Source organism: Schistocerca piceifrons, chromosome 2 (assembly GCF_021461385.2).
Source record: "Schistocerca piceifrons isolate TAMUIC-IGC-003096 chromosome 2, iqSchPice1.1, whole genome shotgun sequence".
Taxonomy (NCBI): domain Eukaryota; kingdom Metazoa; phylum Arthropoda; class Insecta; order Orthoptera; family Acrididae; genus Schistocerca; species Schistocerca piceifrons.
The window spans coordinates 402,769,332-402,793,571 of NC_060139.1; the positions used below are offsets into that span (position 1 = coordinate 402,769,332).

At 38.3% G+C, this 24,240-nt stretch overlaps 1 protein-coding gene across 1 annotated transcript in view; it reads right to left on the reverse strand.

Moving 5' to 3' along the window:
• Positions 1 to 11,483: 11,483 nt before the first annotated feature.
• The window catches only part of LOC124775640 (dual specificity mitogen-activated protein kinase kinase 6), a 50,320-nt gene continuing 37,563 nt past the window's right edge, over positions 11,484 to 24,240 (reverse strand). The window contains exons 6-8 of the mRNA XM_047250468.1: positions 15,289 to 15,468; positions 13,088 to 13,305; positions 11,484 to 12,435 (exon numbers count right to left, since the gene is read on the reverse strand). Of these exons, the coding sequence (XP_047106424.1) occupies positions 12,297 to 12,435; positions 13,088 to 13,305; positions 15,289 to 15,468 (537 nt within the window). The 3' untranslated portion in view covers positions 11,484 to 12,296. The remainder of the gene's footprint in view (positions 12,436 to 13,087; positions 13,306 to 15,288; positions 15,469 to 24,240) is intronic.

A 24,240-nucleotide genomic window follows, 5' to 3' on the forward strand; every position in this document is an offset into this window, starting at 1 on the left:
ACTTCGAACAAGTCTCACACCGCAATCCAATACTCACGAACCTACGGCAAAGCCCACACTTCTCACTCATGGTAAAATTTGCAGTTATTGAAACAAGAAAACAACTTTATCTAAGTCCCACTACTACAATAAGATGATTTTAAGAACTGACTACAATAATCACAAACTTGCTCTACAAGGAAAGTAACTACTATTATTGACAGTATTAATCAACAGCAAATGAGAATATAACAAAATACTAACACAGGAAGAAAATCAAACGTCTAATGACATTAACGAAACTGAAAGCAGTTCGCAAAAATTTCTTCTGAAGTTATTTCACCGGAAAACACCAAGAACACCGGTTGAAGACTACTAAAGTTCCTAAATAAACTACTATACACAAACAATTAATTAGTACTTAGCTTTCGATGCGCCGCTACAGCTGCAACTGGTCAGCGTGGAATGTAAACACGGGTAAAAGGTTAAGTTCCTCGATACGAAACACTCACAAATATCAGGTCACAACACAAGAAAGGCAGAGGTGAATGAAGAAACCACTAATAAGTCACTTATATAGTAAATATTATCACAAAAACCATTAAAATATATATCTGCAACCTAAAAATAGATGAAAACTTGGAGAGCGATCTCACACGCAGTCACGCGCTTATGACGTCACACCCAATTTACTTTCAATTATTTCATGCTAGGAAAGCAAACGTGAGTACACAGTATTTCCTGTAAATGAATGAAAAACAAACTGTACTTTCTACGATTACAAGCTTGCTTCGAAAGTGGATTACGGCTGTGGTGGTCCACGTTGTCATAAACAGGTTCTGCGATACGTACTTCTATTCAGCCTGTACTGGCCTCTCTTTACTGCCTGCAGTCACTGGCATGTTGAGTCAAGTAATTAATGTTATACATTCTAGGGACACATTCAGCTTAGGAAATCTAGGTAAAAAACCTGTCAACATGAGGCAATGTGCACACGTGATACTTTATCTTGGAATTTATCTAAAATCCATGTAGCATGCACAATCAAGATAAAACAGGGTTGGTGTGTGAATAAAAACTAACAGTTCCCAAAAAGGCATGATCACCAATAAACTAGTTTCCAAATATGAATATGTTTGCCCATCTCTACTGCTCACAGCATTGTTACATGTGCGAGAGGAATGTTCCAAACTGCAGGCACTGCTGCTTGAAGGAGAGGACGCAGTCGACCATGGTCAACTACAGCACCAGATGGCCACTATATTGTGCAATAGGCAAGAAGGGACCCATGACAAACGGTGTTTATTTGTAACCACATTTAACAGGACTGCACAACACAAAATCTCATACTCCATATTTACTGCCTTGGGGTGGTCTCGTTGCCCAACAACCAGCATGTGTTCCATTCTCACTCACACATCAATGGCACAGTTTGTAATGATGCCAAGAGTATAAGGCCTAGACCATCTTCTCCACATCACTACTAGGCAATTCACATAAAGTGCCTGGCAGACGGTTCTTCGAACAAACTTCTATTTCTCTACCATTCCACTCTCTCATAGTACCTAGGAAAAATTAACACTTAAATATTTTTGTACGAGCTGTGATTTCTCACTTCTTCCTACGTACATGGCCAACAATAAAATATTTTCACATTTAGATGATGAAGTTGGTGATTGAAATTTCATGAAAGGATCTTGCCACAATGCAAAAAGTCTTTGCTTAATGATTGTCGTCTCAGTTTGCTTATCATTTCCATAACACTTTCTCCCCTATTTTGCAATAACACAAAAATGAGGTGCACCTCTTTGGACTATCTTTGTCCTCCATCAGTCCCATGTGGTGAGGGTCCCATACAGCACAGCAATACTCTAGCACAGGATGAACAACCATAGTGCACGCAATCTCTGTACTAGACAAGTTGCAACTTCTAAGTGTTCTGCCAACAAAACGTAACCTCTGATTTACCTTCCTCACAACATTACAAATGTGAGCATTCCAGTTTAAGTTGGCGGTAATTGCAATTCCTAGATATTTTGTTGAACTGACAGTCTTTAAATTTATGCAATTTATTGTTGCACCAAAATTTAAAGGAATTGTTTTCATAATCATATGGATGACCTCACTCTTTTCCTTGTTGTTGTTGTGGTCTTCAGTCCTGAGACTGGGTTGATGCAGCTCTCCATGCTACCCTATCCTGTGCAAGTTTCTTCATCTCCCAGTACCTACTGCAACCTACATCCTTCTGAATCTGCTTAGTGTATTCATCTCTTGGTCTCCCTCTACGATTTTTACCCTCCACGCTGCCCTCCAATGCTAAATTTGTGATCCCTTGATGCCTCAGAACATGTCCTACCAACCGGTCTCTTCTTCTCGTCAAGTTGTGCCACAGGCTCCTCTTCTCCCCAATTCTATTCAATACTTCCTCATTAGTTCTGTGATCTACCCATCTAATCTTCAGCATTCTTCTGTAGCACCACATTTTGAAAGCTTCTACTCTCTTCTTATCCAAACTATTTATCATCCATGTTTCACTTCCATACATGGCTACACCCCATACAAATACTTTCAGAAACGACTTCCTGACACTTAAATCTATACTCGATGTTAATAAATTTCTCTTCTTCATAAACGCTTTCCTTGCCATTGCGAGGCTACATTTTATATCTTCTCTACTTCAACTATCATCGGTTCTTTTGCTTCCCAAATAGCAAAACTCCTTTACTAATTTAAGTGTCTCATTTCCTAATCTAATTCCCTCAGCATCACCCGACTTAATTCGACTACATTCCATTATCCTCGTTTTGCTTTTGTTGATGTTCATCTTATATCCTCCTTTCAAGACACTGTCCATTCCGTTCAACTGCTCTTCCAAGTCCTTTGCTGTCTCTGACGGAATTACAATGTCATCGGTGAACCTCAAAGTTTTTATTTCTTCTCCGTGGATTTTAATACCTACTCCGAATTTTTATTTTGTTTCCTTTACTGCTTGCTCGATATACAGATTGAATAACATTGGGGAGAGGCTACAACCCTGTCTCACTCCCTTCCCAACCACTGCTTCCCTTTCATGTCCCTCGACTCTTATAACTGCCATCTGGTTTCTGTACAAATTGTAAATAGCCTTTCTCTCCCTGTATTTTACCCCTGCACCTTTAGAATTTGAATGAGAGTATTCCAGTCAACATTGTCAAAAGCTTTCTCTAAGTCTACAAATGCTGGAAACGTAGGTTTGCCTTTCCTTAATCTTTCTTCTAAGATAAGTCATAAGGTCAGTATTGCCTCACGTGTTCCAATATTTCTACGGAATCCAAACTGATCTTCCCCGATGTCGGCTTCTACCAGTTTTTCCATTCGTCTGTAAAGAATTCGTGTTAGTATTTTGCAGCTGTGACTTATTAAACTGATAGTTTGGTAATTTTCACATCTGTCAACACCTGCTTTCTTTGAGATTGGAATTATTATATTCTTCTTGAAGTCTGAGGGTACTTCACCTGTCTCATACATATTTCTCACCAGATGATAGAGTTTTGTCAGGACTGGCTCTCCCAAGGCTGTCAGTAGTTCTAATGGAGTGTTGCCTACTCCCGGGGCCTTGTTTCGACTCAGGTCTTTCAGTGCTCTGTCAAACTCTTCACGCAGTATCTTATCTCCTATTTCCTCTTCATCTACATTCTCTTCCATTTCTATAATATTGTCCTCAAGTACATCGCCCTTGTATAGACCCTCTATATACTCTTTCCATCTTTCTGCTTTCCCTTCCTTGGTTAGAACTGGGTTTCCATCTGAGCTCTTGATATTCATACAATTTGTTCTCTTTTCTCCAAAGGTCTCTCTAATTTTCCTGTAGGCAGTATCTATCTTACCCCTAGTGAAGTAAGCTTCTACATCCTTACATTTGTCCTCTAGCCATGCCTGCTTAGCCATTTTGCACTTCCTGTCGATCTCATTTTTGAGACGTTTGTATTCCTCTTTACCTGCTTCATTTACTGCATTTTTATATTTTCTCCTTTCATCAATTAAATTCAATATTTCTTCTGTTACCCAAGGATTTCTACTAGCCCTCGTCTTTTTACCTACTTGATCCTCTGCTGCCTTCACTACTTCATCCCTCAGAGCTACCCATTCTTCTTCTTCTGTACTTCTTTCCCCCACTGCTGTCAATTGTTCCCTTATGCTCTCCCTGAAACTCTGTACAACCTCTGGTTCTTTCAGTTTATCCAGGTCCCATCTCTTTAAATTCCCACCTTTTTGCAGTTTCTTCAATTTTAATCTGCAGTTCATAACCAATAGATTGTGGTCAGAGTCCACATCTGCCCCTGGAAATGTCTTACAATTTAAAACCTGGTTCCTAAATCTCTGTCTTACCATTATATAATCTATCTGATACCTTTTAGCATCTCCGGGATTCTTCCATGTATACAGCCTTCTTTTATGATTCTTGGACCAAGTGTTAGCTATGATTAAGTTATGCTCTGTGCAAAATTCTACCAGACAGCTTCCTCTTTCATTCCTTACCCGCAATCCATATTCACCTACTATGTTTCCTTCTCCATCTTTTCCTACACTCTAATTCCAGTCACCCATGACTATTAAATTTTCGTCTCCCTTCACTATCTGAATAATTTCTTTTACCTCATCATACATTTCATCAATTTCTTCTTCATCTGCAGAGCTAGTTGGCATATAAACTTGTACTACTGTAGTAGGTGTGGGCTTCGTGTCTATCTTGGCCACAATAATGCGTTCACTATGCTGTTTGTAGTAGCTTACCCGCACGCCTATTTTTTTATTTATTATTAAACCTACTCCTGCATTACCTCTATTTGATTTTGTATTTATAATCCTGTATTCATCTGATCAAAAGTCTTGTTCCTCCTGCCACCGAACTTCACTAATTCCCACTATATCTAACTTTAACCTATCCTTTCCCTTTTTGAATTTTCTAACCTACCTGCTCGATTAAGGGATCTGACATTCCACGCTCCGATCCGTAAAACGCCAGTTTTCTTTCTCCTGATAACAACGTCCTCTTGAGTAGTCCCCGCCCGGAGATCCGAATGGGGGACTATTTTACCTCCGGAATATTTTACCCAAGAGGACGTCATCATCATTTAACCATACAGTAAAGCTGCATGCCCTCGGGAAAAATTACAGCTGTAGTTTCCCCTTGCTTTCAGCCGTTTGCAGTACCAGCACAGCAAGGCCGATTTGGTTATTGTTACAAGGCCAGATCAGTCAATCATCCAGACTGTTGCCCCTGCAACTACTGAAAAGGCTGCTGACCCTCTTCAGGAACCACACGTTTGTCTGGTCTCTCAACAGATACCCCTCCGTTGTGGTTGCACCTACAGTACGGCCATCTGTATCGCTGAGGCACGCAAGCCTCCCCACCAACGTCAAGGTCCATGGTTCATGGGTGGACTCTTTTCCTTATTCAGAGACAATTGCCACTTTTTGCACCATACAGGTATCGTGCGTAATCAGTTTGTATTAAAAACATCAGATGACCAAACCCCAACAGCCGATCAGTTCCAGTCATTCCACCAGGAAAGAGGTACACAGCTCGTGTTGTCTGTAGTTCAACCATGCCTACACGGTCAATACCGCAGTTAAATCACGTCCGCATTGTTACTTTGTGCTAGAAAGGGCTCTCAACAAGGGAAGTGTCCAGGCGCCTCTGAGTGAACCAAAGCAATGTTGCCGAGACATGGAGGAGATACAAAGAAACAGGAACTGTTGATAACATGCCTCACTCGGGCAGCTCAAGGGCTACTACTGCAGTGGAAGCCCGCTACCTACAGATTATGGGTCAGAGAAACCCTGACAGCAACTCCACTCCCGATGTCCATGGCGAGGTCCACCTTCGAAACCACGACAGCATGCAGTGCAGTACAGATGGGCCCAACAACATGCCGAATGGAACCCTCTGGATTAGCGTCACGTTCTCTTCACCGATGAGTGTTGCATATGCCTTCACCCAGACAATCGTCGGAGACGTTTTTGGAGGCAACCCGGTCAGGCTGAACGCCTTAGACACAAAGTCCAGCGAGTGCAGCAAGGTGGAGGTTCCCTGCTGTTTTGGTGTGGCATTATGTGGGGCCAACATATGTCGCTGGTGGTCATGCAAGGTGCCCCAATGGCTGTACGATATGTGAATGCCATCCTCCAACCGATAGTGCAACCATATCGGCAGCATATTGGCGAAGCACTCATCATCTTCATGGACGACAGTTTGCGTCCACATCCTGTGAATGACTTCCTGCAGGATAACGACATCGCTCGACTAGAGTGGCCAGCGTGTTTTCCAGACATGAACACTATCGAACATGCCTGGGATGGATTGAGAAGTGCTGTTTATGGACCCACCAACCACTTTGAGGGACCTACGCTGAATCGCCATTGAGAAGTGAGGCAATCTGGACCAACGGTGCCTTGATGAACTTGTGGATAGTATGCCACAACGAATACAGGCATGCATCAATGCAAGAGGACATGCTACTGGGTATTAGAGGTACCCATGTGTACAGCAATCTGGACCATCACGTCTGAAGGTCTCTCTGTATAGTGGTACAACATGCAACATGTGGTTCTCATGAGCAATAAAAAGGGCAGAAATGATGTTTATGTTGATCTCTATTCCAATTTTCTATACACTTTCCAGAACGCTCAGAACCGATGTGTTTAGATAGTATATGACATCATCATCTGCAAACAATGTAGGAGGGCTGCTCAGAGTGTCTTCTATATTGTTTATATGGATTAGGAACAGCTGGGGGTCTATTAACACTTCCTTAGGGAACACTGGATATCACTTCTGTTTTATTCTATTTTCCATTGATTACTATGTGTGGTGGCCTTTCTGACGGGAATTCACGAATCCAGCCACACAACTGAAGCTATACTACAAAGGCACACAATCCGATTAGGAGTCACTTGTGAGGAACAGACCACCAAAGAGCGGGGTTGCGTGCTGCTCTCGGATGAGAGAAATCCAGTATGAGCTGTGGCTTTGGATGTACTGTCATATGGCAAGAGGTGGGAACACACAATACACCCAGGCACGTTGTCAAACATGATTGTTTTGGTGGTCCAACTGTTATGGTGTTAAGAGGCCTAACGTTGCATGGGCATACCGACACCAATTCTTTGAACACAGTACACTGACTGTGCAACATCATGACACTGTACTTCCCCATAAATTTTTCAAGGTTGCATTTTGCCATGGCTTTATTTTTATGAATGACAATGTGGAGCTGTGCCTAGCAGTGCAGGTGGAGCAGCTCTTGGAACAAGAGGAAATTTAGCAAGTAACTGTCCTGCTCGATCCCCTGACTTAAATCCCATCAAGCACATGTGCAATGCGTTAGGGAGATGTATTGTTGTATGTACACATGCACCAACGACCATCCTGCAGTTGTCAACCATGTTGGTGGATGAATGGAATGCCCTACCATAAGAACGCTTTACTAACCTTGTTGTCAGGATGGCAGCAGCTAATAGAGCATGCACTATTGTCCATGGTGATCACACATCCTATTAACAACTATGTCCTTCCTTTTGTTAGGTCCAGGGGGTCATTATAAATCACGATGACTTCGGTGTTTTTATTATCTTTGAAGGAAAGTGTCATTTATATTCCTCTCACTGCGTATTTGTTTCAGTTACCTTCTGTACTGCAATGCATGGTTCAAGTTTCATTGAGCTGTGTTACTTGGCAGTGGCACATCATGTGCAAGTTCTTGCGTCCTGAAGTTTAGCATACCAGTGTAGTATTAGGTACATGTTGGAGATTTTTTTTTGTACAAAATAATAAAGATTTGGCATTCTAGTTAGTATTATTGTAATTATTAGAATGATAATTAGTTTTTTATGAAATCTTACATGTGTGTATCTTAACTTAAAATCGATTTATTTTACAAAATTTATAACAGAAAACTTTTCGCGTTACAAAACAATACATTTAAAGACTTATTAATTCTTGCTAAATATTTTGTCAATTTAACAAACACACAACACAGTGAGGGAGGGAAGGAGAGGGGGGGGGGGGGGGTTGTGGTGATGTAGCAGCTGTTGTTAAGTCTGCTTTTGTGTACAGTATTGCGGTGTTGAAAATCAGAATAAATATATATAATATATTTAAGCACGGTATGTCTCTGTGTGCCATTGTAACTTCACAACTTACTCTCCACAGCTCCATGGGGATTACTTGGTATGGCAGACTTCAATCCTCCATCCATGAAGGTTTCAGTTTGGAACGGCAGGTGTTGGGTTCAAATGTATGGGTGACAAATGAGGGCATCATGCAAAGAACAGCAAATAGCCTGCTAAGAATTGTATGAGCACAAAATATCTGGCTAATTGGTTTGTGGCCAGCAAGATGTCATGTTGTGGCTGAAATAAGTTAGTTAGGCGTGGCTCTCAGCAGAGCAGTCAGGCCACTGATGTGAGCCATAAGCAGCCAGGGGCTGGCTGCTAGGTTACAGGAAACAGTTAGGGTGGGAATCTCAAGTGGTAGGGGGGAGAGAGCAAAGCGGCATGCTTATTGAGGCGAGAACATCAACTCAACTGAGTTGAGTTAATGAGCTTTAACCAGACACACCACACAAGATAAGTTCCACAGAAGCCAATGGTTTCTGGTCCTATTATTACAAATATAGTGATGATTCCCATTGAAAGTGTGATCAATCTGTATCAGAAGAGCCTGAATTTGGTAGATCTTACCTCTGAAACCAGTTGCAATTAAATAAAACTAATACACACAGCTGACTGTGTTGGTAGGGGTGTTATATGGATTTACAGAAAAAGATCTCATTAGTTTCTTCAACCCCAAGTTTCTTAGATTTCTTGAGATCTTATTGCCTTTAGTGACTCTTGTTCTTTTAAGAGCATCATGTTCACTAACCCCTTGCTCATTGGTGACATATTCAAAAAAAGACGTTTGTAACCATCGGGTCTAAAATGTCAAATTTTTTGTGGATTATCAGACTACTTGTTCAAGCACTAATCAGCCAGTATACTTAGTACTACTCCACAAGACTACTTCACACCCACCAGTTATGTATGCGTAGTTTTCACAGTTGAGCTGGCAGGTTAATGTCACCACATACTACATCAGTACAGTGCTGGTATTTTTGTAGAATTGTGTTTAGCTCTATTACCGAGGCAGCTGAATCTGGTGATCAGTACACACATTTCATGACTTAAAAAGTCCACCAACCCCAACTATTGTTGTATTAGTTTTTAATCAGATTTATTTGGATCTCACTATACTTACTATTCCTGAAGCTATTTTAAAGCACTACTCTTTGAGAATCTCCTCTATCTTTCCAGTGTATGTTCCAAATATTGTAGAAAATTTCTACTCTCAACTTTGGGTTTCAATGAACTCAGTTCCTAGTATGAAGTGAAGCAACAGCTTTCTATGAGGTGGGTGCTCTGGGGCTGCTGTGAATACCCTGACAGATAACTAATATTTTCAGATCCTCACTCATCTTTGGGAAAATACACAATTTAATAAGGCACATGGCCACCAATCTCAGATGACTGTGAACTGAGTTACATATGTCCTGACTGATTCAATACATACAATGCAAATAGGAAAGATTCAATGCCATTGAAATGATGTTCATCCAGTATGTGTCTCAGCACTGGTAAAACTGATGACCCAAATAAAACTTATTTTCTGACAATTAAAATGAAATATTTTTTTTGCACCAAGTATGATCCAAAAGACACTTGGTGCATAATTTCTGTACTATGTTGTTATGACTGTCATGACCTGAAACAGTATAAGAACAAGTTTTGATGAAATACAAGTTTATTAAAGTAAGGGTATCACACCTACAAACTTGACACTTTAGCACTATTATCTTACAGCACCTTTGCTACATTATGACGTTCTAGCAGTTAAAAGTACATGCAAGAACGACTACATGTGAACTGTGAGACTGCTGTGAATACCATGGCAATTAACGGCTAGTATTTTGATATTCTCGCTCATCTTTGGGAGCATACATGATTTAATAAAGCAGACTGCACTATTCTCAAATGACGACAAATTGGGAAACCACGATATATCAATTTTAGAATTTTTATTTTCATATCCAACAATAATTTATTACAATACGAGGAATTCATTCTATTATAGGAGCAAATGAAAATGAGACTGCAGGTAATGGTAGAACACCTCCAATGACACACACACACACACACACACACACACACACACACACACACACACACACATACACACCTATTCCTCTGCCTTCCGAGTTGGTCTAGTTGGGAGGGGAGAGACGGGGGGAGGTGCATGCAAGTGGAGGTGCATGTGCATCATATACTGTAAAAGATCTGAATTCCTATCTTCAGTACATAAGAGGCATCCAAGACAAAACAACACTTAAAAATCAATTATAGACTAGTCCTTTTGACTTGAAGCCAATCATTTTTTGTTTATGCATGTTCAAAGGCGTGGTTGAAAGGACATGATTAAGAATTTGAGTCTCATTGTTAAAGGCTGTGCTTGTTTGTCTCAACTCAAGGCAGGTAAGTCTCTGTTAATTTTAAAAGAACATTACTGTATGTGTTGATTTATTAACTAAAAGATATAATACATACAGATAGATTAAATGTATCAGTAGTGCCAGAATGCTTCTTTTTGGATTATTCAGTTAAGTTGACAATGTAGAATGTTGCAAAAATAACTGGTTTGAAGCTTAAAATGAATGAGCTGAATAATACATCCAAGGAGGAGATACTCATCTTTAATAAATTAATTTAAATTTGACTCCTTAACTAAGAAGAGTAAATAAGGCACCCCTTTTGTAAGAGCTTAAAAGTCATGATATTTTTACTTTTGTTAAGCACAAACAAAATAAAGGCACTGAAAATAGTGCTACCTCTTCAAACCTCTATGAAATATGACAAAATTCCAAAAACTTGCATGTTATATTGGAAGAACAAAATCAAAGACACACAGTTAACTAAGAAAAGCAGCAAAATAGCCTACTTCCAACTGTCAGTCTAGCAATCTGAACAGTCAACATATTTTCACCGATCCCCCTACTGGTTTTCATTTTCCATTCATTGTACAACTTTCTGCAACATACAGTGTTTATAAAGAATTTCACCCAGTTGATAACTGAAGAGTCAGATGTGCAGTTGTGTCCCAAACAAAGTAATTTGTGGCGTGTATTTTCACTGTTAACTGTTAACCTGAGAGCCCCAGTAGGCATTCATCTAATTTGTATAGACACATGACTTTTTTGTGTTTCTGGCTGATCAAAATGATCTGAAGTGTTAAAACTTTTGAAGATCAAATAAGTATATCACTTCAAATTGTAAGACATGAAAAATAGTAGTATGTTATTTCAACCATATTTAATATGGATATTCATTTCTTTAATTGGCTCCAATTAAAAAAAGTCTAATAAGTCAAGTAACTGCACAAGCTGATTTTTTTACAGAATAGAAACCGCATGCTAATTGACTGGCACAAGTGGTATATTTCTTATGTTGGCTACAATAATTATGCCAGTTTATTTGTCAACAACAACAACGAAAATACATCTTTATGTTTTGCACTTAGTACATTGCAGACAGGCACAGCTGCCACAGTTGACATATTAGTATACAAAACAAATTTGATAAATCAATGAGACAGTTGTCTGGTGTCAAAACTGCACACTTCCAACAACAAATTTCTAAATGCTTAAATTTTGTCCTGCAACATAACCAATAATAATATTGGTTTCTGCAGTGTGATACTCATTTACAGTTAGGATTTTATGTTCTTAGATAGATGCTTTACAAAGTTCAAGACAAAATTTGATAACCTCAAGAATTTGCAATAGATCATTACAAACTGTCTTTGATCACTACAGTGATTCAACAGGAAGTTGCAGGAGAGTAACACATACTTTAAACCCACAACAAAATGCACCGTGCAAAGGCACCTGTTATGAAGAAGTACTGAAAATCAGTAATGGCCTAAATTACACATATCACAGTACACAGCTCAGAACACTGACAACTTTACGTTCTAGATGTTCAAACACTGTTTAAAACTGCCTGGACTCAAAAGGCACACTTCCACACATTAAGATACCTCTATATTATTTACAAGGCTATTAAACAAAGGTGAATCAAATGTACAAAGTGTTAACACCAATGTGTCATCTGGCAGTAGAAAAATTTTGGAATCTTTGCTGTGGTGCAATACTAGAAACTTTTAACAACATGCAGTTTTCCAAAAACTGAGGAATACTGAGCACAATGTATTTCTATATTGTACTTCATGTGCCTGAGTGAAGTTACTATGCTTCCTCATCTTTCAGGTCTAAAATCTCACTTACAAACTCTGAAACATTTACGTCCACATTCTGATGCCGAGTTAAGAAAGGATGCTTGAGCAACTTTTCGTAGTTGGGTCTCTCTGTGAAGTCTTTCTGCAAGCTGAAACACAATGAAACAACACATTCACCTTTAAGGTTGTACTAGTATGCACCAAAATGGTTCTCCCACAACCTTAAGATATCTAAACAATGGATAGTGGAGCTATCCAACTAATGCAAAAATACAAAAATAGCTGCCAAGCATACTGAATGTAATAATCCATTTATTCTATGCATGATGTAAACACCAATGGAAAAAAAAGCAGCAGCACTGAATACTTTACTTAAGAAGGCATAAGTGCCTTTTGTGGAAAGGATATAGCAATTTTGGAATGTGTTCCAAATACATGTACTATTACATTTTACATAACTTAATAGTATTATATCTTTTGCTATTGCAAATTTACAGCTTTGCAGCTACTCTCTTCTTTTTCTGCATCCATGAGGAATGACAACTCATTTGTGATCTGAGAAAAGCACTGCATGCACTCTGTGCTCCTGTGTGCACTTTATGAACATTGTGTTGCATCCACACATATTATTAACAATGTCTATGGTTCTCAAACAAGCATTTTAATTCTGTATTATACAACAACTAAACATCTTTCAAGTAAATTTTCAATTTAATAACAAATAACTATTTTCAAAGAGGAAATAATACTTTTATAAATATTTTTCCCTGACACACAAAAATGTGACAACTTCTCTCTTACCACTGGCAGATGAAGTCTTCGAACTCTGGTGAGAATGTATCAGGAGGCAGTCTTGGTGCATCATCTTTCACAACTTGCTTCAATTGTTCAAATGGTGTACCCCATGTTTTATAGGGAAATTTGCCTGTGGCAAGTTCAATAAGAGAGATGCCTAGGCTCCAAACATCAGAGCGAATATCATACTGTGAAGGATTGCCTGTTGGGTCAATGCGCTCTGGCTGCAAACGAAAAATAATATTTATTTATGCGTGCAGAAAACCTAAGGGAATTTGCACTCTTACATTTGCACACAAATGAACTTATTACTAATACGAAAGTCTGTATTATATACACCCACAAGAAAGATACAAAATAACTTCTATATAGATTCTGTATTCTTGTTTAAGGTATAAAGCGATGTTTTCTAGGCATAAACGTCCTTTACAAGCAGCCCACAGCCATCAGATAGGAATTTGAGAGTACCCACAAATTCAAAAATAAATTATAAGTTTACTTTACCGGACAATTCTACATATTACATGAATATTCACACGATTTGTTTACACTGGAAAAAAATTATCCTTGTGGATCACACACTACAGTTATTCTTCAGTATAATCAGTAAATTCAGGTAACTGTATTCATGAACAGCACTTGCATATATCAAATTTACTGTTTTAATTAGACACTATGGGATGATACCATACAACCACCAGCTTTAACACTTCATGCTTGGAGGTCAAGGATATACTCTCATGCCAATCATGTTCTTACCCTGGCAGTAACCTCATTGTTCCACACCACGTAAGATTCTCAATGCAGCAAGGGAAAGGGGGGTGGGCCTGCATGGGTAATTAGTGGTACTATCTGACTGACAGGATCTGAAATTTTCTTTTAACTGTTTACACTACACTACATGTGTTTTAAGTCATTATATCTCCACTCAAAAGAACTCGTCCATCAGAGTTGTCTGCCCAGTTTTACTTCGGAAAAAAGTAATTTTGATTTTATTCTATTTACTGAGAAAATTTAGGACACCATGAGATATGAGATGTGCCAGCTGTGGTGCTTTAAATAGTGATTATCAAATTTAGGCAAATTTGAATGAGATAACAGCAAATGAGGACACTAGAAACTTGTTTTGAGGTTAAAATATTTTCAAAATAAAAGAAAATGGAAGTATTATGCAACAAAAATATTAATATTTGGTCCCTTTGCTCCTGTGCTGCAGTACTTCTGATGAAACTCTGCACTTGCCACCCATCTGACTAGCAACCAAAGCGGATATTGCTATCACACATTTCCACGTTCACACACTACAAAGAGCATTTTCAAGTAATCTCTGTGCCATGAAAGCATCAGATCACACAAATCAAACTAATGAGTGAATGACAAAAGAAATGTATTGGTCATTCCATGTGAAGTGATCAGATTTTAGAACAATCCCCACCTTACCACCTCCGATTATGTTTATACAATGTGTCAAGTTCCCTAAACGTGTAATAGGTAATTAAAACAAATTCTTGGCTCTCACTATGCCATACTTGTCCTTAGGGGCTGCTTACATGAGAACTGTAGAAATTTCAGAAGAAGATGCAAAAGTTTTCATCATTCTTCAGGTGGTGCCTTTCACAAAATGGCTAACATACATCCCTGATAATTGGTATACTAGTTCAATATTGTGGGTTGTAAAAGGTTTAGAAGAATTCACTGCACCAAAAACATTCAAAGTTATCAGGAAGTTACACTGTAATGGAAAATGTTCAAAGGTCAGGTAGAATTATTTCCTGAAGTAATTGTAGAAAGCTCTGATTTGGGGTATTTGTTTTGGGGTGGTTTCTCTGTGGAAAACATAAAATTTAGCTTTCAAGAATGGGATGTCCTTGAGATAAATGAAAGTTAGATTTTCCAGAAAATAAGGCATAATTACTGCAAATTTCTTCAATTGTGAAATTTTGCATGTACACATTTTAGATAATTCTTGGTATATCTGAAAACATACCAAAACGAAATTAGTTATCCTATAGAGAAAAATGTGTAGCTTCTAATGAATGTTGAATTAACTGCATTAGGGGTGGTCCTCTTGACTGAAGTCACAAATAACCTAAATCTGAAGGCTAAAAAATTTGGAGTGCACTATGCTTTCAATGATCAAGGCCCAGCTATTTCTGAACACTAAATAAAGAATTGACAACTTATACAGTAAGGGTCATTGTACTCACAGCCATGTAGGGTTTACATCCTGCATCAATAGTCTTTGCAACTGAATCAACAAGGTAACCAGAAATTCCAAAGTCACACATTTTCACTTCGCCCTTCCTGTTGATTAAAATGTTTGATGGTTTTACATCACGATGAATCACACGCAGCTTTGAGTGCAGATAATGCAATGCACTAACAACCTAAATAAAAGGAAATAAACAAATTAGAAAACAACAAAACTAAAATGAATAGCAATAATGCTAAAGTATTTCACTTACACTAAAATGATTTATTAATTGTTTCTTGTGGAAGACATCATTCAGAAGCACTGAGTACACCATGTGCTGATCTCTGCTCACGGGAAACTTTTCCAGCTAAGACTAGTATAAGAGAATTTATCGTTATGATGTCACCCACAGGTTGACAACTGTCTACCATCCACAGACAACTGGCCTCACAAGATACTTTCATAAGATGTTGGTGTAGATATTCTCTCAGTGTACATTGAAGTTATATGGAGAGGTTGGAATACAATAATGCCCATCAATGACACTAAAGGTGTCACGTTCTTATTCACCATCCTGCAGCCGAAATGACAACACTGGATATACTGCCCCCATTTCAATGGGGCAATACTCAGGATGACAATGTGAAACACCACATCATCAGGATCAAAGATGGATCCTGGACAGCCAGGAGAAGGACTGAATGCACTATAATGCTAAGCACCTGCCACTGAGGTACTGTCCAGGAGACTTGGTATGGATTTGTTCACTAGTATGGACTGTGGAATTTTCCATGACAACCATCTAAGGTTATGACCCTTCATCAAGAAGACAAAAGTGCAAAGAGATCACCCATGACCTCAGTATGAGGCCCTATTATAGTCCTGATGAGCATACTAATGATGGTGGCATCTTGTTTAAGGAAACTGACAGCTCATCCAACAATCACAAAGATTCGATGGGAGGGACTACATTTGATGCTACCCATAGTGAAGAGGATGTGACAAGCCTCAAATGCAAGTATCTTACAGCAGCGCCACATAGAGGAAACTGACGTGATCTAGATCTAGGATGCTGTAGTCAGTTCCAGAGAGAACTTCTGAAACATTGGGTCACCGCTTCTCCAGAAGGAGCAGCAATGCCACGAGTTGTGCTGCATGCAATGTTCGAGTAATGGTTAGTGTCACTGGATGGCACGCTGCAAGTTGCCAGTTCAAATCCAATTCTTAGCAATTACTTGTTATTTAGCATTTATCATTTGTTGAAGGTACCCAAAATTTCTTTTGTAATGTTTGCATATTTTGGAATATTTTATGTTTCTATAAATAACAGTGGTGTATGTCCAGGAGGTAGTTCTGTTTTGTCCGAATATTTGCATCCATAATAAAGGTGCTTTAAGAGCTAAGTGCTGTACTTAACATTGATGACCCAGTTTTCTGATTTGGACGCAACTGTGGTTACGACATGACAATATACCGAAGTTCAGCTAATTTATGCTGCTCATAAGCTATTTAGTGTCTTAGCAGTATAAATCTGTAAATGTTTTTAGGATGACAATGATCTTTAGTTAAAGAACAATTAGGTAATTATGTAGTACTATGTTGAGAATATGCGAAGATCCCAAGAGCCCGGATGGAATTACTATTCTGGAACTGAAAAGGCAGTTTCATTTGAAAGAAGTAATTCACTTGTTAATAAAATTATAACATCACACTTTTCTGTTTTGTGGGGCCATAGTGACTATTCATCAAAATTCAAACACATTATCAACCCTTGAAACAGATGCTTCACTCCCTATCATATGTGGGATTTGGGGCTGACACTCCTCTAAGGCTAATGAGACTGATTGCTTGAAATTCAACTGGATCACCTCAGACAAATAGCACAAATGCTTCACCTTATGAAAACCACTCCATGACCAACACCAATTTTAATCATGTCCAAATTAAGCAATATTTCATTCACTGCCTCACCTCCATAGTGAATCCATTTTTTGTTCACAAATTGAAATGAACGTTTTTATATGCCTCAGACGTCAAAAACCATTTGGTCCATGAGGAGGTTGATATGTCAGCCAATGCTGAAGTCTGCCCACATCTTCAATCAACCTCCACAGTACTCTGACATTTACTATAACCATCTGGGGCTGTTTTGAATGCTTTCTGGATGTAAATGCAATTGTCTTCACACTCAAGTCTTAGTATTAACTTATGATACAAGACTTGGATACTTCATTTGCTACCTCTTATTGTGAATGAAGAGTTTCTACCAGTGCAAACTACACTACAGATTTCAGCAAATTGTATGGATGCCAAATGCATATTTTGCTGTGGAATTTAATAACATTTCTTCCAAGAGAATGCCCTTTGGTTGTTCATATACACTTCTGCCCTGTATGCAACAACAGTCTGAACAAAGGAGTAGTATATTTGTAACTTGGTTGTTTTTGAAGGTAGACAATTCTTAAATACCTATAAGTTCAAATACTGTTATAGGCTTTGTTTCCTGCTTTTATCTTTTCTTCAACCCATTGTTTCATTATTATCACTGATCAATAATGGGAGCAACTGACAACTTTGAAACATTTATTAGATGCCTTCAGGTCATGTGGTGGTTTTTCGGCCATAGAATCAGTCTTTACGATGTATTCTGTCTTGTTTTCATTTACAGCACGTCCAATTTCGGCTTCTTGTAGCATAATCACTTCAGGCAGGGGATTACCTTCATAGTCTCCAATGTTATTGAACTTAGCATATGAAGAGTCCAGGGGAAAAACCTGATAAGTCCAAAATTCCAATTTTTTTTTTTTTTTTTTTTTTTTTTTTTCATAATTTAATAGACTAGCCAGTGTAGTTTCAGCTGGTTTTACAGAACTGGTCAAAAACTTGACGAGTCAAGATATATTCTGATATCTTTTAAGCATATGTAGGCAAAAAACTTATGTCCATGCAAAATGGGAATATCCTGACAACCCCAGAGAATGCAACAATAAAATTTTATGACAATGATTCCCAGCCTGCGCAGGTTTGTTTTCACTAATGTTATCGTCGTTTTATCATTGTTGTGTATAAGTTGACAATTGTTGTTAGCTTTGTGGAGCTAGTGAAGGAAGTTAGATCTAGCATTCTTTTCTGTATGTGTAAAATGAATAAAGAACACAGTGACTCATCTACTTGCGAAGAAAACATAGAATGTCATCAAAGAAACTGACAAAGAAAAGGAAGAAGTATGGTCACATTAGAGATGCCGCCAAATGTTTAAGATTGCAGTCATATTAAACAGGAGAACTATGTAAAGTGCAAAAACAATTGTTTTGATATTGTCAGTGATGAAAATAAAAGGAATATTATAACATGAACCACTTTCAAAATCACTAACTAAACCTCTGTTCAAGTGGTTTAATCACAGTGGTCCCTGTACAGTGCAGGCGTCTTACAAGGGAACCTCCCCATCGCACCCCCCTCAGATTTAGTTATGACTTGGCACAGTGGATAGGCCTCGCAAAACACAGACACTAAATTTATTACAGTGAACAGAGACGTCAATGAACGAACGGACAGATCATAACTTTGCAAAAATAAAGAAAGTAAACTTTTCACTCTAGGGAAGACTTGAACCAAGGACCTTTCGTTCCGCAGCTGCTCACGCTACCCACGGGACCACGGCGCTCCTGAGTTCACACTATCCTTGATGTTGCCTATCTTGCGCATGGGCTATTCAGTTTGTATATTTTGCTTATTTTTTCATAGTTCCACACAACTTCTTCCTGTTTTCTCGATTGATCTATATTCAGTTTTTCAAGGCCTATCCACTGTGCCAACTTATAACTAAATCTGAGGGGGGTGCGATGGGGAAGTTCTCTTGTTAGAAGAGAAGAGCAGGAAGCAAAGTTTCGTGATGCATCATATAAATTCAGTGTTTGTATTACCATTAATGGAAGTGTCCAAGAAGTACATGTGTGCAAGCAAGCATTTATGTCATTACATAGAATAAAGAAGGGCAGTGTAGATCATTTACTGAAGAAACTTAAATCCAGAGATCAACCTCTACGAGACAGCCAAGGCAAACACAGATTCCACCCACAGGCTTTGAAAGATGAAACATGTGCAATAATAACAGGGCACATTAAATCATTTAAAGGTCGTAACAGCCACTACAGTTTGACAAAGTCAGAAAAAATTTATCTACCAGAATCTTTGAATATTAAAAAAAATGTTCCATATGTTCAAGGAGACTTATCAGGATCAGAACATACCGCACTATATTCAATTCAGATTTCAATATAAGTTTTGGATATCCACGATCTGATACTTGTGGCTCCTCCGAGGAGTATCCAGCCAAGAAGAAAAATGTGGAGAAGGAACAGACTTTAACATCATCTGTTGAAAATAAAGTAAGGCTTCATTCCGAACTTCAATCCAATGAAACAGCCCATGAATTGCATCTCAGAAAACAAAAAGTGTTCTATGACAGGAAAAAAAGTCAAAGATGGAATGTCAAAAAATCCATCAAAGGTTGTAATTACGATGAACTTTTCTTGTCCAAATATGATGACAAATGAAGTTTATTATAAACAACAGCTTTCTGTCTTTATATTCAATGTTCATGTTTTGCCAACAGGGGACAGCTATTTTTACATGTATCCAGAGAGCACAGGCCAAAAAGGAGCAGATGAAGTTTCATCATTCCTTCATCATTTTGTGCACAATTTTCTAAATCCAGAAGTCAGACATCTGGAGATCTTCTGTGACTTCAGCAGAGGGCAAAACAAGAATGCCACTGTGTTCAGATTCCTTCACCATCTGGTCAATACAGAAAAACTGATTGGACTATGTAAAGATGACATTCCCCATATGAGGTCATCCGTACCTCGAATGTGATAAAAATGTTGGTATGATAGACCAAAGTCAGGAATGTCAAATTCCAAAGGACTGGTGTCAGGTTTTACAGAATTCACGCACACACCCTTCCTTTTGTCATCATTGATGTTGAGGAGCAACCAGAGATAATCAAAGCTGGACAGAGCATTTGGATAATACAATATACAAGAAGAAACTCCCTTTCCAGTCCAGGCCAATAAGAGAATTGGAAATCACACGAGCCGGCTGGTATGGCTGAGCGGTTCTAAGCAGTTCGGTCTGGAACCGCACGACCACTACGGTCACAGGTTTGAATCCTGCCTCGGGCATGGATGTGTGTGATGTCCTTAGGTTAGTTAGCTTTAAGTAGTTCTAAGTCTAGGGTACTGATGACCTCAGACGTAAAGTCCCATAGTGCTCAGAGCCATTTGAACCATTTTTGGAAGTCACACGACACCATGCAGCACTGGTTCAGTATAGAGGAAGCTACAATGGAGCATATGAGCAAGCTTCATTACTTCTTTGTGGAAAGAAAGGGTAAGATTCCAGCCTGAAAGAAGACAAGTTCGGCCTACCCTCTGCTAAATATGAAGGTATAGTAATTCTTTTACAGCAATATGATTTGAAAGTTTTTTTTATTTACGGAAATAAGTATTTTTTAGTATTAGGCATATAGCTATTTAAATTAAGAGATTCTGATTTTTTTGCAGGTGATCTTAAAATATCTGCTGCAAAATACAGAGATTTACAAGGCTTGAAAAGATTTAGCTGTAGTGAAGTGCAAGTGTATTTTGATGGTCTTTTGCATTAATCCACCATAGAAAAAGTGCAGGACCATTTATAGAAGAATATTAAATGATATGAGATAATTTGTTGTAACATGAATTTGAAATCTTGTAGTTACCTACAATATGTTATGGACTTGTCATTTTTCCTCTGTATGGCCTGCCTTTGTAATAAAAATGCATCATATTATTGTAAATCCTATTCAGATGTGTATAATTGCTGCAGTACTCTTTCTCTGTAAGATATATTAAGGTCTAAAACAAAAATGAAGCACATAACTTGAAAAACTAAAATTTTATGAGTCTTACAACTTTAAATTTCATCTCCTGAAAGAAATAAGAATTGTGACTTCACAGGTTTTTCCGCTGGACTATTCATATGTTAAAATTCAGGTGTAAGTAGGAAACACAATTTTGTTTTCTCCGAAAAAATTCCTGCCCTGAGATACAGGCCTCCAAAGATGACACTGCAAACATCATTTTGAAGATGTAAATTTTGGAAAAAAAATTTAAATGCTGTATCTGTACAAATCTAGATATTTTGTTAGAGTTTTTTTTATTTGAGTGATAATTGCTTTATGATTACAATGGTATGCTCCGTTTGGACATACCTGTCAAAGTTCTTTTACTGTCACCTTTTGAATTTTTTTATAATTCACAGAAAATTTTTTTAATGCCAATCCAGAAAAGTTAGTTTTTTTCTGTTGATTAGTACTATGTAGTACTATATTCTCTGTAAAGGAGAGCTACTTTTAAGTTGGACAGGTTTTTTTTTTTTTTTTTTTTTTAGCTTTTAAGAGTATGTCTTCACGGAAGTTGTTTCTTACTAATTTCTTTGTTACAATGTTTGTTTCTACTGTCTTTGTTGCAGTTACTTCTTTTCACTTTCATTGTTGCAGATATTTCGTACACTTTGTTGTAGTTTCTTGTCAGTTTCTTTGTCAGGGTTGTTCATTGCGGGTTTCTGTATTGTAGCCATTCAGTGCTAATTTGTTTAGTGAAGACGCTTCTAAGAAATCTGAGACCATCCAGCGAGTTTTGTGTTTTTGTGAGGAATTTGCCAGTTGACACAGTTGCAGTGTGTTTTGTGAAACAGACTGTTTGAAATGTCTTCTGACCGGGGCTACAGGACAGTTCGTGTGCTGACTATTTCCGTATCCATAGAAGAGTGATATATAATACAAACAAAAAAACAGACTTTGTTCGGGTTGGAAATAAGTGTTCTCATTTGAAGACTCTGAATTAAATACCCATAATCAGTCAACTCAGAGGTAGGTGTTAGTCCTGTTAAGAAACCGTGGTCAGTAAAGTCGAGTCATAAGCTCTGTGTGTTGAAGAAAGTGCAGAGAAATTACTAAAGCTATGGATGAATACACTACAGTAAAACTGACTACACTCTTCAAAGTAGAAATTCCATCTTCAGAAGAAAATGAACCAAAGCATTCTTGCACCTCTTGCCACGAATTTTTCACAAATATCAACTCAGCTGTTGAATATTGTGCATCCTACAGTTAAAAGGTGCAAGTTTTAACTATTATTCCAGAGGTATTTTCAAAGAACACAATTTTGAAACACATTCTATCAGTATCAAAGTACATGGCAAACAAATAAAGAAATGTGAGGTCTGTAAAAGGGATCTTTGGAAGACCAGATTCCTATTATGGTCATTCTGCAAAAGCAGCTCACGTTCAAATAGTGCAGTCAGTTTATCTGGAAGACAAATGGGACTGCTCTCACCAGAGCACCAACAAAAAGACACTAATAACTGAAACAGTTGATAGTCAAAAAGTTGTGAAAGTGAAGAAGTACATGACTCGCAATATTAAAGAAATTTTTGCAATTTATAAGAGCAACTATAGAACTTCAGATATTAGAAGATCAAAATTTTGTGTACTACGACCTAAGTGGGTATTTCCACACACACCTAGAGAAAATTTTTTGTGTGTCTACTGTGCTAATTTTGAAATTTGTGTGGTAATTTTGAAGAACTCACTGGAGCAAGTGACCAACACTGATTGGGCGTGTGAAGTCATTAGTAGTCTGTGACGCAAAGAGAGAGACTTGTTTGTTTCACGAATGTAGTGCTGGAGAGACTTGTTTGTTTCAAGAATGTGGTGACTGTCTTGGAAAGGGAAGACTGTCTTTACAGACACTTGGCCTGGAAGACATAGCAGATAACTCTGCAGAAATTATATATGCGGCATGGGAGGAAAATAAACTAATTAAGAAAACTGTTGCCTTTGACAGTTTCATTGATCAACTTGCAAATGGTCAGTGAAAGCAGTAACACACCAGCATCTGAAGAAATTGCAACAGCAGCACATTGCAGAAGTGAAAGGGTGTGTACAGGCTGAAGAACTACATTTAGTGCTTCACTGTGATTTTGCTGAGAACAGGTCTGTAATTCTGCCACAAGAAGTACAAGGTTATCTTTGGAGTAATGACCAGTTTTCAATTTTTTAAAGGAGTGACTGACATTTTCAAAACAAGACCCCAAGTGTTGCAGTTACAGGTGATGACACACGACATGACTCTGCACATGCTTTGCTAAAAATGCGCAAAATTCAACTGCAAACAGAGGCAGAGAAGATCATTATTTCTCATGGAGCTCCTAATCATTTTAAAAATCATTACCAGCTGTTTGAATTGAGTTAAGTCGCTTGTGCTAACTGACTGGGTGTACAGTGCCACTGGTCACAGAAAGGAGCCTTGTGATGGTGTAGGAGGCCTGCTGAAGCACCATGCTACAAAACAACCTTTCAAGACCAAATACAGCTGCAATTCAGAATGCTGAGGATTTCACAAGAGTCGTAAAATCTTACACATCCACAGCCCTCATGCTTTTGTACAAAGAGGAAATTGAAGAATTTCGTGAGCAGGAAAAAGAAGAATGGTCCAAACAAGCTACTCCTGTGAAATGAATTCAGAAGACACATTTTTGGACTCACAGTGATGGGCAAACTCATATTGCATGCACTTTAAAGACCAAGAAAGAAGAAATTTCGTTCGTTTGGCCAACATCTCAGAAACAGCAGGATAATATTCTGATTCACAACCTGAGAAGGGGGATGTTTGTGGTGCGTGTGTATGACTGGTGGATTTCAGAGATTATAGACACCAGTTAAACGAAATTGTAGTGAACTTTATGCTACCATGGGTATCAGCTGCTGGATATAGGTTTCCAGCTGAAGGACAGCAACAATGCTATCAGTACCCAATTCCTGCTCACAATGTTTTGAAGACTATAATTGCTCCAGTTCGTAATGGTTCAATAGGACAGCATCACTCTATATCAAAGGAAGATACTGAAGCAGTGGAACACA